Raw genomic sequence first — 15588 nt, forward strand, 5'->3', positions numbered from 1 at the left:
TTAACAGTGCTTCGTAGGTTAAATAGTGGGTTTTAGACACTTGACACTCTGTCATGTACTTCCTATAAGCGCGCAGGAATGATTTATTACCTCAGTCAGGTTTCCTAATCCATTGTGCTTTCATTTGTCTAATTACACTCCTGTAATGGGCTCATTTTCCCCTGCCTGTCTTCTCCTGCCCCCACTGATGCACCAGCATAATTCATTTTGGCCCCTGATGTCTTGCCGTTGCATAGATGCTAATTTCCATTACCCCACTCTCTTTTGTCCATAGGAGTGCATACACCTGTTGTATAGCTGTTTGTCAGTGAAAACTAGTTTCGGTGCAGTTTTTCTGAAACATAGCTTCCTAGCAGCTCCGGCAGCTCGTGTCATTAGTCAGCTCAGGAAAAAAAAAATACGTCTATTTGTCTCAGCATGGATGCAGAGTTGCATTATTTTCTTTCATTTTTTACCTGTTTGAAAATCTAGGCAGGAATGCACGGTAATGCGCGCTGGGCTAGCAGCAAACTGGTCATACCAATGTACATGAAGGGGGAAGGATACGTACCTCTGGATGACAAATTAAAGGAAAAATCAACTTACATTAAGGGCCTGATTCACTAAGCAGGGCAAATGGGAGCAATGGGAGTGGAAAGTCCTCCGGGTAATCTATTAACACAGTGTAAATTTATAAACACAGGCGCAGCCACTTCAGCTCAATAATAACCTAATGTAGTTTACTAATGGCAGCGCAAATGAGCATAGGGTTGCAAACAAGCAGGCCCGATGAGGGTGTGAGTAATCGACTAACAGCACAGACACAGCTTGTTACTTGTAATCTGACAACATAATGTAAGCGTAGGTTTTACCCACATTTCGCTCAGGAAGCAGCTTGGCAGCACGGGCTAGGGGGAGGCGGAAGAATGGTGGAAACCGGAGGTGTTAATAGAGGAACGACTTAGGAAAACAATACTTTAAACTGGCTCATAAAAAGGGAGTTCTCAACACCACTGTGGTCAAGGTGAATGCTAAAGTGACTGTGTGAACAGTGGAGAAGCCCAGATACAAGGGACAGTTTTGGAAATGTGGAAATCTGTTATACTAATTACAATGAAATAATGAAAATGGTCATTTGAATGTCGTTAAGCTGACAGTTCCATGTATTTATTGGTAGTTTTTTTCTTTGAGAGGGATTATTAAAGCTCTGCTTGATGTCCTAGTAATAAGAAGAAGGACAAAAATATCATAAGGTTAATAATAAAGGTTTGGATACAGTGGCTTTTGTGACGTTCTTGATTCGGAAGCTTCAACAAATTAAAACTTTCTTCCAACAAATTAAAAACAACATGCCTTGGCTGTTGATATGTTCTGATGGCGCTTTCCTCTGGTATTCCAATTAAATTAACATTAGAGGAGAAAATTCTCTCCCTTCTGCTCTGCGTGCTCTTGTCTCAGTGCCGCCTCCTCCCAGCATCCACAGCAGTTTATGTCCAGAACAAAATAGGTTACTGAATTTCTTATTTTTAAAGCATTAAATAACCACTAATACAGTGTATCAATCAATTCCCCCATTTGGTGTTTTGATGGTGGTGGACAATGCTGTGCAACACGTGTTAAGTCACTCAATGGTATTTAATTGAATTGAGATCAGGTGACTGTAAAAGGTATATCATGTGATTACCAGCATTTGCATCATAGTCTGCAAACTATTCAGTAACCTCCTCGAGCTCTATGGATGAGGACATTGTCATGCTGAAAGACACCTCTTAAACCACTGTGGAAAGGTTTAATTATAGGATAAATCTAATCAGTGAAAACAACTTTGCATTGATTTGCTCCGACCATTTCCTCTAAGGGGACAAAAGGCCTAAAAACAAGCCAGCAAAAAACCCGTAAAGCATAACAGAGCCCATGGAGTCCCTTACCGTAGGGGCAAGGCTTTAGGCTTTTCCTTTAATTAACTGGAGCCGCAGTGGATGAGGGGAGAAGGGGAAAAAAATGGTGGCAGGAACGATGTCAGAGGATCAGAGAGATGATGAAAGAGCAGTGTAGAAACCCCCATGATGCTCTGCTCTCTGTCTTTTCCTCTCTTTCCCTCTACTTCATGACTCATCAATCATCAGTGACACAACAGTCCCTGCTTGGCAATCAGGCCTCTTGCGTCTCTGCTCTCAAAGTGAGATATGGACCCTTTCTCTCCGTAGCAAGCAACGGGTTACAGGAGTGAAACAGCCAAGAGGTTTAAATTATTTCATGTGTCAAAGTATTTGATGAACCCCCCGCTGCCTGTAAAGTTACTTTCTTTTATTTCCTTTGAATAAATGAGGGGCCCAAAGACGTGTCCAAGACTTTAGATTAACTGCATGGCTCCTTGGAAAACTCTATTAGCATTCACTTACAAATCATCCTAGAAACAGCATTCACAAGTCCACTAGAGTTCACTTGGGACCGAGTGATGTAAATTTCCTCATTTGAAAGCGACCACAAGGGTCAGTGAAAACATCCGCGTGCCTGCTAACCAGGTAACGGACGTCAGAGAAGTTACAGGAGATGTGGTGTCTCCAGCATGTCTGGGTCCACAAAAGACTGTAATCGAAGCCTTGGTGTTATAGCAAGAGGGCAAAATCCCCTTATTTATCTCTATGCAGCATGCAGGTGACTTCATGTACCCTTAAAGACAATCACAGTTTAAATACAAGTTTCCCTATGTGTTTTCCATCAGCATGCAAGGAACATAAGGAGGGTAACCTTAGGATTAAGGAAGGTATGAAGGTAAAAACACCAAGTGGGTCGTTGTCACTGTAGATGGCTCTTATTGGCGTAATGGTGGGCAAGTGCACTGATGGCTTGTAAGTGCCTCCTGTCAAAAAGCACTCCACGGATCTGTTTTCTTTAAGGGCGCACACTGATAGACGGGAACACAATTATGTGAAACTGCATAACCCACATAAACAAACTCAGAGTTACCGGCACGCACATTCATAAGACTCGTTTAGTGTCTCCAGTCTTCTTCACAGCCATTAGAAAGAGATAAACGCTGATGATGGCTCCCTGCACAGACTAAAGCAGGAAATCAATTCACTGTATGGGCAGGAAGTGTTGTATTTTTGCCCACTTCGCATTAAAAATTCTGCTGACTGAACGTTCCAGTGGCACCATAACGAACAGCATTGCAGTTCAGAAAAGCAATGATCGCGGGAGCAGCCTGCCCACCGGGTGCCCACGATTCACCTCTGCTCGTTTTTTTTGGCTCGCTAGGGGCTCGAGTTGGTGAATCATTGCTTGTTGCACGGCGGGGACGAAGTGAGCCTTTCTCGCTCTCCGAGCCCATACCAATCTCCCATGTCTTCACACCTCTGTAGCCACTGGGCGAGTCGTAAATCTCCAACATTGCACCATCTTTTTGTTTCCATGACAATGCTCCGCAGATAATTTGCGCTGGGGTCTCCCCTGGGCGGATGTGTGCATTTGTGGGAGGAGGGGATTTCACCCCAGATTTAAAGTTCTAGAAGAGAAACACTCCCCAGTTCACCATTTTTAATTTAAAGAGGGAAAAAAGGACAGTTTCTATCCCCATAAGAAAACCTGTTACCTTCCACTGCGTTTTCTTTTTCTTTTTTTAACCTGTTCAACCTGGTCCTCTTTGCTATTTAGCCACACTGGCACTTGTAATTTCTCTATTTACACACAGGCACACATAGAAGGATCCTCAGTAACGCTGCACTTAGCATGACTGTCACATGGCTGATATGAGCTTTTCACTCCTTCACTGTACAGCAGAAAGCAGCTCACCACAACAAGCGTTGCTTAGAGACCATCTGTCAGTTCCCCACGGTCACCAGGCACTGTCGCCACGGTGACAGATGGACCTGCCTGTTGGAAGCCATCACTCCTCGCCGAGACCTAGTAGCACATACACACAGACACGCACTGTGGACAGACAACATAATCTGCTTAGTAATGGCTTCCGTTTAGTAACTGCTGGGTTGCCAGGTTGGTGCAACAGTTCCTATCTGTTGCAGGGTCGTGTACAAGGTGTACTGCCTTTTGTCAGACTGTACCCACCTTTGGCAGCTTGTTTTGCTGAATTTTTTGCACACAGATTTTGACTTGGTGTGTCAGTGCTTCGATTTTTATATATTGATTCTGTTAGTAACAGTTCTTACTTTAAACTGTGCTAGTTTTTGCCTAAAATTCTTTGTTGTGGTAAACTCAGGGTGTTCATATGAAAAGAAAACCAAGTCATCTTCCCTCAACTTCAGGTGTTTTATTTCCTCTGGCAATCAAACAAAAGTATTACTTCAAGCTACTTAAATTAATCTGTCACAGTCCTCAAAGATGCAGTAGAGTTCATTACTTTCCTGTCTTTGAAATTCACGCCGCTCTGTTGATATCTTCAATCATAAAAAAGAAAAATCCTAGTAGTTGGATTATTGGCTCTTACGAAAGAGTCTCGTGCCACTTGTGTTTAAGATTTGTTAAGCAGAGTAAAATGAGCAAAAGGGCCCACAGTGGTTCTGGTCCATTATTTGAGAGCTGGAGGCGCTGAGGATTTAGCTGAGCTCTCTCACTCAGGCTGTCAGTCTGCCGGCCAGGCCAAATTGCCCACCTGTCTAAAAATGCTCTTTCCCTCCTCGTGTGTGTAATTAGGACCGGAAGTTGGCCCAAACATTCACAATCCCTTCTGATCTGAGAGACGCACACAGATGTAAAGCTAACCTTTGCACAGTTGTGTTTTCCCTGTTTTTATTTGCTTTATGATTGAAACCGACATTTATTTCAATAATTGATTTATCTCAGGTTTTCCTATCCGATGTAGTTTCTCCAAAAAGTTGGAATATTAAACAAAAGCATAAACTCTAAATGGAATTCATGCACTTGCAGATTTCAGTCTATTAAACTGGAATTTGATGTTCAAGTGAGGAAGTTGTGGCACGCTTGTCAAAACACCTAGTGGAGTATCTTGCAACTAATTAGAGTACAGCATCATTAAAAGACTAGAAATATCGCTATGCAGCTTGCAAGCACAAAAATGAACGCCTGTCATGTTGTTATTGTTTAAATAACAAACATATTCAGTTTGTCTTTCAATTTTTAAAGCTGTTAATCAAAAAAAGCAAGCAAAAAACATGTGCTGCACATTATGAAATTCTGAATTTTGTGTGGCTGCAGAGCCGCTAAGAGGCACTGAGAGGGAGCAGCGGCAGATCAATTGCAGTGGACAGATGAAGGATAGTAAAACACTGTCCTGAGTCCTTGACTGACAGCCTCCTCGGTCCAAAGAGAAAACCTTGGGATTCAGTGGGATTATGTCTAGTATGCATCCTTTTTTTTTTTTACTTTTTTTTTTTTATATCAGATTGTTTCGCACTTCTGAATGAACGATTCCTATCGATTTGAAAAGGGGAGTAGCGGGGAAAGAAGGAAGAACTGCAGACGCAACACAGCTGGAGCTGTCAGTTGTGAATGAACCCAGATGTCTGAGAGATAAAGAAGACAAGAGCGTGCGTGTGTGTGTGTGTGTGTGTGTGTGTGTGTGTGTGTGTGTGAGAGAGAGAGATGTTATCCTCTCATCTTCCCTAAAGGATTGACACACAGTAGTGGCCCATTTTCGCAGATGAAGCACAGCCTACTCTTGTGCGTGCTTTAACACATCTTTTGTATGTCAGAGGAGCTTGTGTTTGGCCAGCACTCCACTCGCTGCTGAACTGTAACGTTGTAGAGGGAAATAAAACCACACTTCTTGTATTTTCTTTCTTTCACGCACTCCTCCACGCGTTCTCATATCCGTGACTTCACACTGCTGCTTTTTTCACGCAGAGCCGAGGGAGGGAGCGATGTGTTTAAGGAGCGCATTTACCTGGTCGGAGCTGAGCTGTGTTGGTATTTCAGTAATCTGTCAGTCTTTTCCGTCTGTGCGCGCGCTTTGTCGGGTACAACGATCTTGCTGCAAACGATATTTTCTGGTCACTGCTCACTTGGGCAGAAGCAGCGTGGCTGTCATAAGCACACCTTGATTTGTGTCAGAAGCCTGCCTGTGAGAGTGCATGTGTAGCTGCGTAGATGTTTACCAGCATGTGGGGGTGGGAGGGGAGGCTGGGATGGAGCGTACAGAAGAAGAAGAGGGAGGGAGGGTGATGATGCTGAGGGAAGAAAAGGGAGGGAGGGAGGGAGGACAGTGTGCAGTGAAGTAAGAGAGAGAGAGAGGAAGAGAGAGAAAGGAACAGGGACAGGGAAAAAAGGAAAAGGCAGCAGGGAAGGGAAAGACTGGGAGGACGCGCCAACTGCCTATAGATGTTGGAGCCTTTGACAGCGGAGCGCGGTGCTCAGCGGACACAGGAAGATGGTCTCAGTAAGAGGGGAACTGACGGTTGCCTATAATTTAATGTTCAATATCTTGGACTCCTTCTCCATGGGTAATGCTACGGCCAGGAACTCCGGAGCAAAGCTTGCTTTTCTCCTCTTTGACAATCTTCTTTTTATTCGCTTTAGGTGCTTTCCAGGATCCTGTCTTTCCCCTTAACTCTCACTCGTCCTCCCTCAAACACACGCTCACTTGTGCGCGCCTCCGTTGGGTAGCCAGGGTCTCGGGAGCGCTGGGTTAGCCCCCCGGCGCTGGCCGCGCTCTTCTGCCGCACCAGTCAAGCCAAAACGCTGGCCGCGGCAGCGATGCAGATAGATCGCGCTGCCTGCTCCCCACCTCCCCCACACCCCCCCCCTCCTCCAAAACGTAAGCCACGGAGGGGCGAGCGAATGAAATCAAGCAGGGAAAGAGAGGAAAGGAAAGAGAATGAGACGAGAGCTAGATTTGCTCTGTTGTGACAATGTTGGGGAGTCTGCGTTAATCTTTTTTCCCCCACCCATGTCTTTTTTTAAATTTCCCCTTTATTTTAATGTGAAATAAATGTTCTAACTCCTTTGGTAACATTTTTCTCTTTCTCTTTTTTTTTCCTTCTGTTTCTCTGTCTGGCTTCACAGGAGTGGCACCTGCAAAGAAGAGCCCAAAACTGGTAAGTAGTTGTTTTAATCTTAATTTTTACATCCATCCACCTCTGTCCACCTCAGTCCTCTAACCACATGTGTGCATCTTTCTGAGGGATGTTTCAATATCATCATCTCTCCCTTTCCCACCTCATCTCTAACTCCTCTCTGTGCGCTGCAACTTGTGCTCATGTTGTGGGTCGGTTTGTGGACATGGGATACTGTACTGCGCGGGGGCGGATTCCTGTAGCTTCACATCAGCCCCCCCCCCCCCCCCCCCCCTTCTGACGGGGGATGGGACGAGGAGCTTTGATGCACCGCGTGAGCTGGGTTGCTAACACGCTGATGATCGCATCACACTAGGTGCTAAGTTTGCAGTGTGAGCATTGATGTATGATCACAGCTGAGAGACTGCTCCATCCTGTAATGTCTTTATTAAAAGAGAGACCCCTGTAGACTTTGCAACTGAGGGCGTGTTTGCCAATATTGTTTTGCAGGATGATTTTGACTCTCCACACAGAGATTACACTAGGAGGATATGCAGTGGTGCTTTTGAAATGATGGTGCTGTAGTATTAGCGTTGGGTAGTTAATGGTATTCTCATAGCTGTGCATAAGTGGTACAGTTCAAGCGTCACTCATGATGCGCACAGCATGGGTAAGCCCCCCCACTGTGTAGGCACCACTAAAGGTGCAGGATATTTTACAGTTTTATAGAGAAGCGATGTTAAACATAAGGCGAGGGGGGCAGAAATGGCCTAGCAAAGACTCCAATCTAATCTGGCTTTGGAAAATGTGAAGGAAACTTTTAACTGTATTTTCATAAGTTTTACAGCTTAAAGACTTTCACCATTGCCATTCTCACTACACCAAAGCAGTTACGTAAGACATAAACTGTTAAATATTAGTAAAAAAAAAAAAAAAAAAGGAGCTTTTCTATCTACTACTAATTTTTCTTTTTAAAATATTTATCTATAACCAACTTTTAAAAAAATCTATGAATAACCAAAACTTTGTTTTATAAATACAGGACAGTCTGGGCAGTGAGCTACCAGAATGTTTTCAGTAATTTTACTTGGTGGCACTATTCAAAGGACCCTGTAGACTGTGTCTAACAGACCATGTATTTGCCAATTTTGTTTTGCAGGATGATTCTGAGGTGGAATCTTCATACACAGATAACAGTAGGAGGGTATGTGATATTGTTTAGTTGGTGGGAAGGTTTCTAGAAATGAGGTGTTATGATATTATTGGTGTTGGTTTGATAATCCTTAGCTGATAAAAGAGATGGTGGATAAGCTGCCGGTGATAATTATAGCATTACATAATGTTTAACATTAACATTGTGTTTAGGCGTATGAGGCTATTTATGTGTGACAAATCAAATCATGACTCTTATGTCACTACATAATGCAGTGCATAAAGACATGAGTCTGCAGGTGACAGAGCAGTACAGAGCTAAACTTTAAAATTCCTTTTGGGTGCCGTACCTTCAGGCTAGATGAGATGGGAACCATCCATCGTTTTATCAGCGTACAGTTCAAAAGTCTTTATTTCAGGTATTACCAGAAAGACCCTGTAGACGGTGTCTAACAAAACGTGTTTGCCGATTTCATTTTGCAGGATGATTTTGAGCTGGATCCTCCATACGGAGTTAACACTAGGAGGGTATGTGATGTTTTTTTTAAGATGGGGAGAAGGTTTGACTGAGCTAAACTGGAAAAACTTAAAATTCCTTTTGGGTGCTGTACCTTCGGGCTAAATAAGAGAGAAACCATCCATCTTGTTATCAGCACACAGTTCAAAAGCTTGCAATCATGATGGAGTGCATTAGTGCAGGAGTAATCCCCACGTCTTTCAAAGCACCAGTAATGCTGAAGAACAAAAACATATTTCAGAGCAACACATGACACAATCTTGATGATGCCTTTTTTTTTTTTTTTTTTAAGAAAGCCCTTGCTTATTTCAGCAAAATAATGCACGGCATTCCTCACATATTACATGAGCAGGACTCTCTTCTTAAAGAGTCCAGGTGCTGACCTGACCTGTTCTGGGAAAGAGTCTGTAAACTGAGCATGTTTTTTGTTTTTTTTTGGGGGGGGGGGGGGTTGTTTTGCAGGATGATTTTGAGCTGGATCAGCCTTACAGAAAATACACTAGTAGAGTATGTGATCATGTTTAGAACGGCTTTAGGCTGTGGTGGGTTTATGATGGTTCTGGTGTCTTCAGCAAATAGTAAAGGTTATGGATAAAGTGCCAGTAGTGCTGGTGTTATTGCATAATACATTTCAGCTCTACGAGGCTGCTTAGGTGTGACACAACAAGCTTTGGACCTTCTGAATGCTGGGTCCTTCTTGCTGAATATGAAATGAACCATTGATCTCATTATCAGTGCGCTGTTGAAAAGCCAGCACTCATGATGGTGCTATTACATACAGTATGGTTGATCCACACATCTGTGAGAGCAGCTCCAATGATACATTATATATGCAAGTTTTGGAGCAACCATCCCGATCATGACTTTTAAAGAAAGCCTCTTGTTATTAAAGCAAGTTGATCGCACGCTACACTCTGTAAATGTTACATAACCATGACTCTGTCATCAGAGACCAGGCACAAAACTGACCCTTTTTATAACTTTCATTTGAGGTTTTATTAGAAGGACCCTGCAGAGTAATGTGTGTTTGCCAATTTTGCTTCACAGGATGAATTTGAGCCAGATCCTCGATATAGAGAGATTATTAGGAGAGTATGTGATGCTGTTTACATGACGTGAAGATTTTAACGATTAAGCTCCCAATGATAAATGTGTTAATGCATAATGTTTTTACTGTATTTACTCTTTGGTTGTGTGATGATTTTGGCAGCTTAGTGTGACACAGCTAATCTTTTAATTTTGGGGAGATATTGCATCCTTCAGGCTCAATAACAGAGAGGAACATTTATCTCACTACAAGCACATAATTTAACAGTCAGTGTTCATGATTGTATTGTACACAAAAATGATGATTTTTTTTTTTTTTTTTTTTTGGTGAAGCAACCAATGCCAAACCCAGATAATGTGCTTTAAAAGACAGCCTTGCTTATTTCAGCAAGTTATTGCCAAACCACATTGTGCATGTATTTTGGAGCTTTTTTGTGTTCATGTGTTTAAAAAAATTGTTTTTCAGGATAATTTTGCAATGGCTCCTCCAAACAGAGATTATAGAAGAAGGGTACGTGATGTCATTTAAAGTTTTTGAGAGTGAGGTGTAATCATACTGGTGCTGGGCAGATGATAGAGATGGTATTCTTATAATGTTAATACAAAGTGATCATATTTTAATGCATTCAGGCTTAAATTGTCTCACACAGAACGATATTATGTGTGACTCAACAAACTACTTATGACTGTTAATGCTGTGCTACATAAATGTACATATTACATGAGCATGGAGCCATAGCATGGAGCTCGGGTGCTACACTGGCCTTGTTGCAGTTTAGAAGTGTCATTCAGGCATTATTAGACTGGACATGTTTGCCAATTTCTTTTGCAGGATGATTTTGAGGTGGCATCTTCATACGCAGATAGCACTAGGAGGGTATGTGTTATTGTTTAGATGGGGTGACGGTTTTAGGAATGAGCCGTCATTGGTGGTGGTTCTATAATTCTTAGCTCATAAGAGAGGTGATGGATAAGGTGCCTGGGAGAGCAGTGTAAATGCTGCATGATGTAATGCCTTTATTAATAGAGGGATTCTGCAGACTGTATGTAACTGAAAATGTGTTTGCCAATATTGTTTTGCAGGATGATTTTGAGCCGGGTCCTCAATACAGAGATAACACTCGGAGGGTATGTGATATTAATCAGAGGTGGTGGAAGTATTGTGAATGACAATGGCTATGGTGTTCTTATAACGGATGAAAGCAATGAATAAGCTGTCAGTGATAATCATGTTCATACTGGTTTTACTAACTGTCTGGTTGTCAGAAAAGTAAATGTGACTGTTAATTCTGTAGTACACAAAGGCAGTTAACCAAAGTCAAGCTGGCTGTTAGCTTAGTAGGACAATGGTAAACTTTGAAGTTCTGCTTAACCCAATGTTTTTCAAGGTTAATTAAGAGAGGAACTATCAATCTCATTAAAAACAAATCGTTTTAAAAAGCTGTTTCTGTGACAGCATTGGATTACAATATAATATGTATAGGTTTTAGAGCGATCCACATCATTCCTTTTAAAGGAGGGACGTGCTTATTTCACCAAGACGATGCCAAACCACATTCTGCACATTCTTATTTTTCAGGATAATTTTGCGATGGCTCCTCCATACAGAGATAACAGAATAAGGGTACGTGATGTCATTTAGACAAATTGAAACTTTTCGGGAATGACCATGTGTGCGTACGGTGTGGTCTTCTTATAAAGATAATAGAGGGGATGGGCATGGTGCCAAAGATCATGGGTTTAATGCATGAGGTTTCAATAGAATATTTTATTGCAAGATGCTGTTTATGTGAGGCCCTGCATTCTAGTTATTGCTGTTAATTTAGTAGTACATAAGGACAGTGAACCCAATTTAGGCCTGCTGCTCATTTTTCAGAACCGCACTAAGACTCCCTTTGGGTGCTGTACCTTCAGGCTAAATGAAACGGAAACCTTCCATCTTGTGATCGGCATACAGTTCAAGTTATCATTCATGATGGTATTGCACTGTATAAGTGTATATCTGTGACAGCCCCACCAATGCTGAACAACATATCTAGGTTTTAGAGGAACATATCCCACCATCATGATTATGCCCATTAAATGCTAAACCAAATTCTGCACATATTACAAGATCAAGAGGCCTTAAATAAAGAGTCCAGGAGCTAAACTTTGCCTGCTTGAACTTTGTCTGATAGAACATGGCTGCCAATTTGTTTTTGCAGGATGGTTTTGATGTGGATTCTTCTCACAGATAATATTCAAGGCGGGTTCAAGAAAGTCTTAAATTATTTCAGCAAGACAATGCTGAAATAACAAAGGACACAAGCATGACTCTATATCAAAAATGCCAAGTGCTAAACTGGGCTGGTTTTAGTGCAGATCTTTCTTTCTGATATTGTTAGAAGGACCCTGTAGACTGTGTCTAACAGACCATGTCTTTGCCAATTTTTGTTTTGCAGAATGATTTCGATGTGGAATCTTCATACACAGATAACAGTAGGAGGGTATGTGATATTCTTCACATGGGGTGAAGGTTTTAGCAATGAGTTATTGTGATATTGATGGTGGTTTCATAATCCTGAGCTGACAAAAGACACAATGAAAAAGGTGCCAATGATCATTTTAGCATTACATAATGTTTAATCTCCTAGGACCCGGTGTCCACATATGTGGACATCACATTTTGGGATGTCTAGACCAAAATACTTAATTTTTCTCTACAAGGGCCTGATATGCACTTACGAGGACATTATACTGCCACTGTTCTATTGAAATTTAAAACCAATGTCCTCATATGTGGATCTCATTTTTCTCAAAAAGAAAAATTAGGTAAAAAAAAAATCTGGTAATTCTTTGTTTTTACATTCATCAGGTCCCAATAAACCCAAATAGCAAAGAAAACATTTAAATGCATGTCATGAAAGACTTCGGGTCTTAGGAGGTTAACATTGCGTTTAGTGTATGAGGCTATTTATGTGTCACACCTCAAAGAAATTATGACTCCTTGCGTTACAGTGCATAAAGACAGTGAACATGAGTCATTCCTGCTGGTGACAGAGTTAAACTTTAACATTCCTGTTGGAGGCCGATACCATCATGTTAAAAAGGAAGGAGCCATTTAGAGTTCAAATGCTAGCTTCTCAGGTGTGGCAATGCATGCCATCATTGAGATGATGCTTTTTAATGGAAGACCTTGCTTATTTTAGCAAGATGTTAGCAAACTACAATCTGCCTATGTTACACAATCATGAATACATTGCAAAAAGTCTAGTTGCTAAACTAAAATAGAACCCTCCTCTTGATAATATAAAAGGGTCCTATAGTCTAAACATGTGTTTGCTAATTTTGCTTCGCAGGATGATTTTGAGCCGGATCCTCGATATAGAGAGAACATTAGGAGGGTATGTGATGCTGTTTACATAACGTGAAGATTTTAGGACTAAGCTGCCAAGGATAAATGTGTTAATGCATAATGTTTTTACTTTATTTACTGTTTGCTTGTGTGATGTTGTCTGTGTGCGACACAAAAACTAAATTGCTGTTAATTCTGTAGCCCATAAAGACAAAAAAACATAGTCAGGCCTGATGCCAGCTTAGCATGACACAGCTAATCTTTGAATTTTGGGGAGATATTGCATCCTTCAGGTTCAATAACAGAGAGGAACATTTATCTCACTACAAGAACACAATTTAACAGTCAGTGTTCATGATTGTATTGTACACAAAAATGATTTTTTTATTTTTTTTATTTTATTTTTTTTTGTGAAGCAACCAATGCCAAACCCAGATAATGTGCTTTAAAAGACAGCCTTGCTTATTTCAGCAAGTTATTGCCAAACCACATTGTGCATGTATTTCAGGAGCTTTTTTTTGTATTAATTTTTATATTATTATTATTTTTCAGGATAATTTTGCAATGGCTCCTCCAGACAGAGATTATAGAAGAAGGGTACGTGATGCCATTTAAAGTTTTTGAGAGTGAGGTGTAATCATACTGGTGCTGGGCAGATGATAGAGATGGTATTCTTATAATGTTAATACAAAGTGATCATATTTTAATGCATTCAGGCTTAAATTGTCTCACACAGAACGATATTATGTGTGACTCAACAAACTACTTATGACTGTTAATGCTGTGCTACATAAATGTACATATTACATGAGCATGGAGCCATAGCATGGAGCTCGGGTGCTACACTGGCCTTGTTGCAGTTTAGAAGTGTCATTCAGGCATTATTAGACTGGACATGTTTGCCAATTTCTTTTGCAGGATGATTTTGAGGTGGCATCTTCATACGCAGATAGCACTAGGAGGGTATGTGTTATTGTTTAGATGGGGTGACGGTTTTAGGAATGAGCCGTCATTGGTGGTGGTTCTATAATTCTTAGCTCATAAGAGAGGTGATGGATAAGGTGCCTGGGAGAGCAGTGTAAATGCTGCATGATGTAATGCCTTTATTAATAGAGGGATTCTGCAGACTGTATGTAACTGAAAATGTGTTTGCCAATATTGTTTTGCAGGATGATTTTGAGCCGGGTCCTCGATATAGAGATAACACTCGGAGGGTATGTGATGCTGTTTACATGACGTGAAGATTTTAGGATTAAGCTCCCAATGATAAATGTGTTAATGCATAATGTTTTTACTGTATTTACTCTTTGGTTGTGTGATGATGTTGGCAGCTTGGCATGACACAGCTAATCTTTTAATTTTGGGGAGATATTGCATCCTTCAGGCTCAATAACAGAGAGGAACATTTATCTCACTACAAGCACATAATTTAACAGTCAGTGTTCATGATTGTATTGTACACAAAAATGATGATTTTTTTTTTTTTTTTTTTTTTTTTTTTTTTTTTTGGAAGCAACCAATGCTACTACCCAGATAGCTTATTTAAGCAAGTTATTGCCAAACCACATTCTGTATGTATTTCAGGAGCTTCTTTTGTATTCATTTGTATCCATTTAAAAATATATATTTTTCAGGATAATTTTGCGATGGCTCCTCCATACAGAGATAACAGAATAAGGGTACGTGATGTCATTTAGATACATTGAAACTTTTCGCGAATAACCTTGTGTGCGTAGATGGTGCTTATAAAAACAATAGAGGGAATGGGCAAGGTGCCAAAGATCATGGGTTTAATGCATGAAGTTTCAACAGAATATTTTAATTTTAATATTTTAATATAGTTATTGCTCTTAATTTAGTAGTACATATGGACAGATATAGTGTATATCTGTGACAGCACCACTAATACTGAATGACATATGTAGATTTTAGCATCCCACCTTACATAATATTTAGCATAATCTTTAGCATAATGTTTAACATTGCGTTTGATGATGCCCTTCAAATGCTAAACCAAATTCTGCACATATTACAAGATCAAGAGGCTTCAATAAAGAGTCAAGGAGCTAAACTTTGTTTTGTTTTGCAGGATGATTTTGATGCGGAATCTTCATACACAGATAACAGTAGGAGGGTATGTGATATTGTTCAGATGGGGTGAAGGCTTTAGAAATAAGTTGTGATATTGGTGTTGGTTTGATAATCCTAGGCTGATAAATGACACAACGAAAAAGGTGCCGATGATCATTTTAGCATTACATAATGTTTAACATTGCATTTAGTGTATGAGGCTAAAATGCTCGAAGTTTAGAACTTTGATTATTAAAGCACTTTGTAGACTCAATCTGTGATTGCCAATTTTGTTTTGCAGGATGATTTTGAGATGGATCCTCGGTACAGAGCTTATGGAAGCAGGGTATGTGATCTTTGTTTAGAGAAGGTGAAGGTTTTGGGAATGACCGGTTTGGATAACGGTGATGGGTTGATAACAGTAATTGAATTCTTACAGCAGATAATAGAGCTGATGAACAACTTCCCACTGATAAATGTGAAAAATCATAATGTTTTTAACAGGTTTGGATATCTGA

The 15588-nt window shown here is 40.7% G+C and overlaps 1 protein-coding gene across 21 annotated transcripts in view; it reads left to right on the top strand.

Annotated features, from left to right (window-relative positions):
• The window catches only part of magi1b (membrane associated guanylate kinase, WW and PDZ domain containing 1b), a 137564-nt gene that overhangs the window by 99566 nt on the left and 22410 nt on the right, over window positions 1–15588 (top strand). For 11 of the 21 annotated variants that reach the window (XM_085273327.1, XM_085273334.1, XM_085273329.1 and 8 more), the window contains exons 13-27: window positions 6961–6992; window positions 8110–8154; window positions 8586–8630; window positions 10133–10177; window positions 10499–10543; window positions 10750–10794; window positions 11246–11290; window positions 12108–12152; window positions 13005–13049; window positions 13553–13597; window positions 13919–13963; window positions 14170–14214; window positions 14635–14679; window positions 15090–15134; window positions 15372–15416. In XM_085273327.1, the coding sequence (XP_085129453.1) occupies window positions 6961–6992; window positions 8110–8154; window positions 8586–8630; window positions 10133–10177; window positions 10499–10543; window positions 10750–10794; window positions 11246–11290; window positions 12108–12152; window positions 13005–13049; window positions 13553–13597; window positions 13919–13963; window positions 14170–14214; window positions 14635–14679; window positions 15090–15134; window positions 15372–15416 (662 nt within the window). The remainder of the gene's footprint in view (window positions 1–6960; window positions 6993–8109; window positions 8155–8585; window positions 8631–10132; window positions 10178–10498; window positions 10544–10749; window positions 10795–11245; window positions 11291–12107; window positions 12153–13004; window positions 13050–13552; window positions 13598–13918; window positions 13964–14169; window positions 14215–14634; window positions 14680–15089; window positions 15135–15371; window positions 15417–15588) is intronic. The other 10 variants (XM_085273343.1, XM_085273344.1, XM_085273338.1 and 7 more) reach the window with 9 other exon arrangements.

Source organism: Mchenga conophoros, linkage group LG5 (assembly GCF_057382185.1).
Source record: "Mchenga conophoros isolate Kocher_MC1m ecotype Shallow Benthic linkage group LG5, M_conophoros_male_GT1.1, whole genome shotgun sequence".
Lineage (NCBI taxonomy): Eukaryota > Metazoa > Chordata > Actinopteri > Cichliformes > Cichlidae > Mchenga > Mchenga conophoros.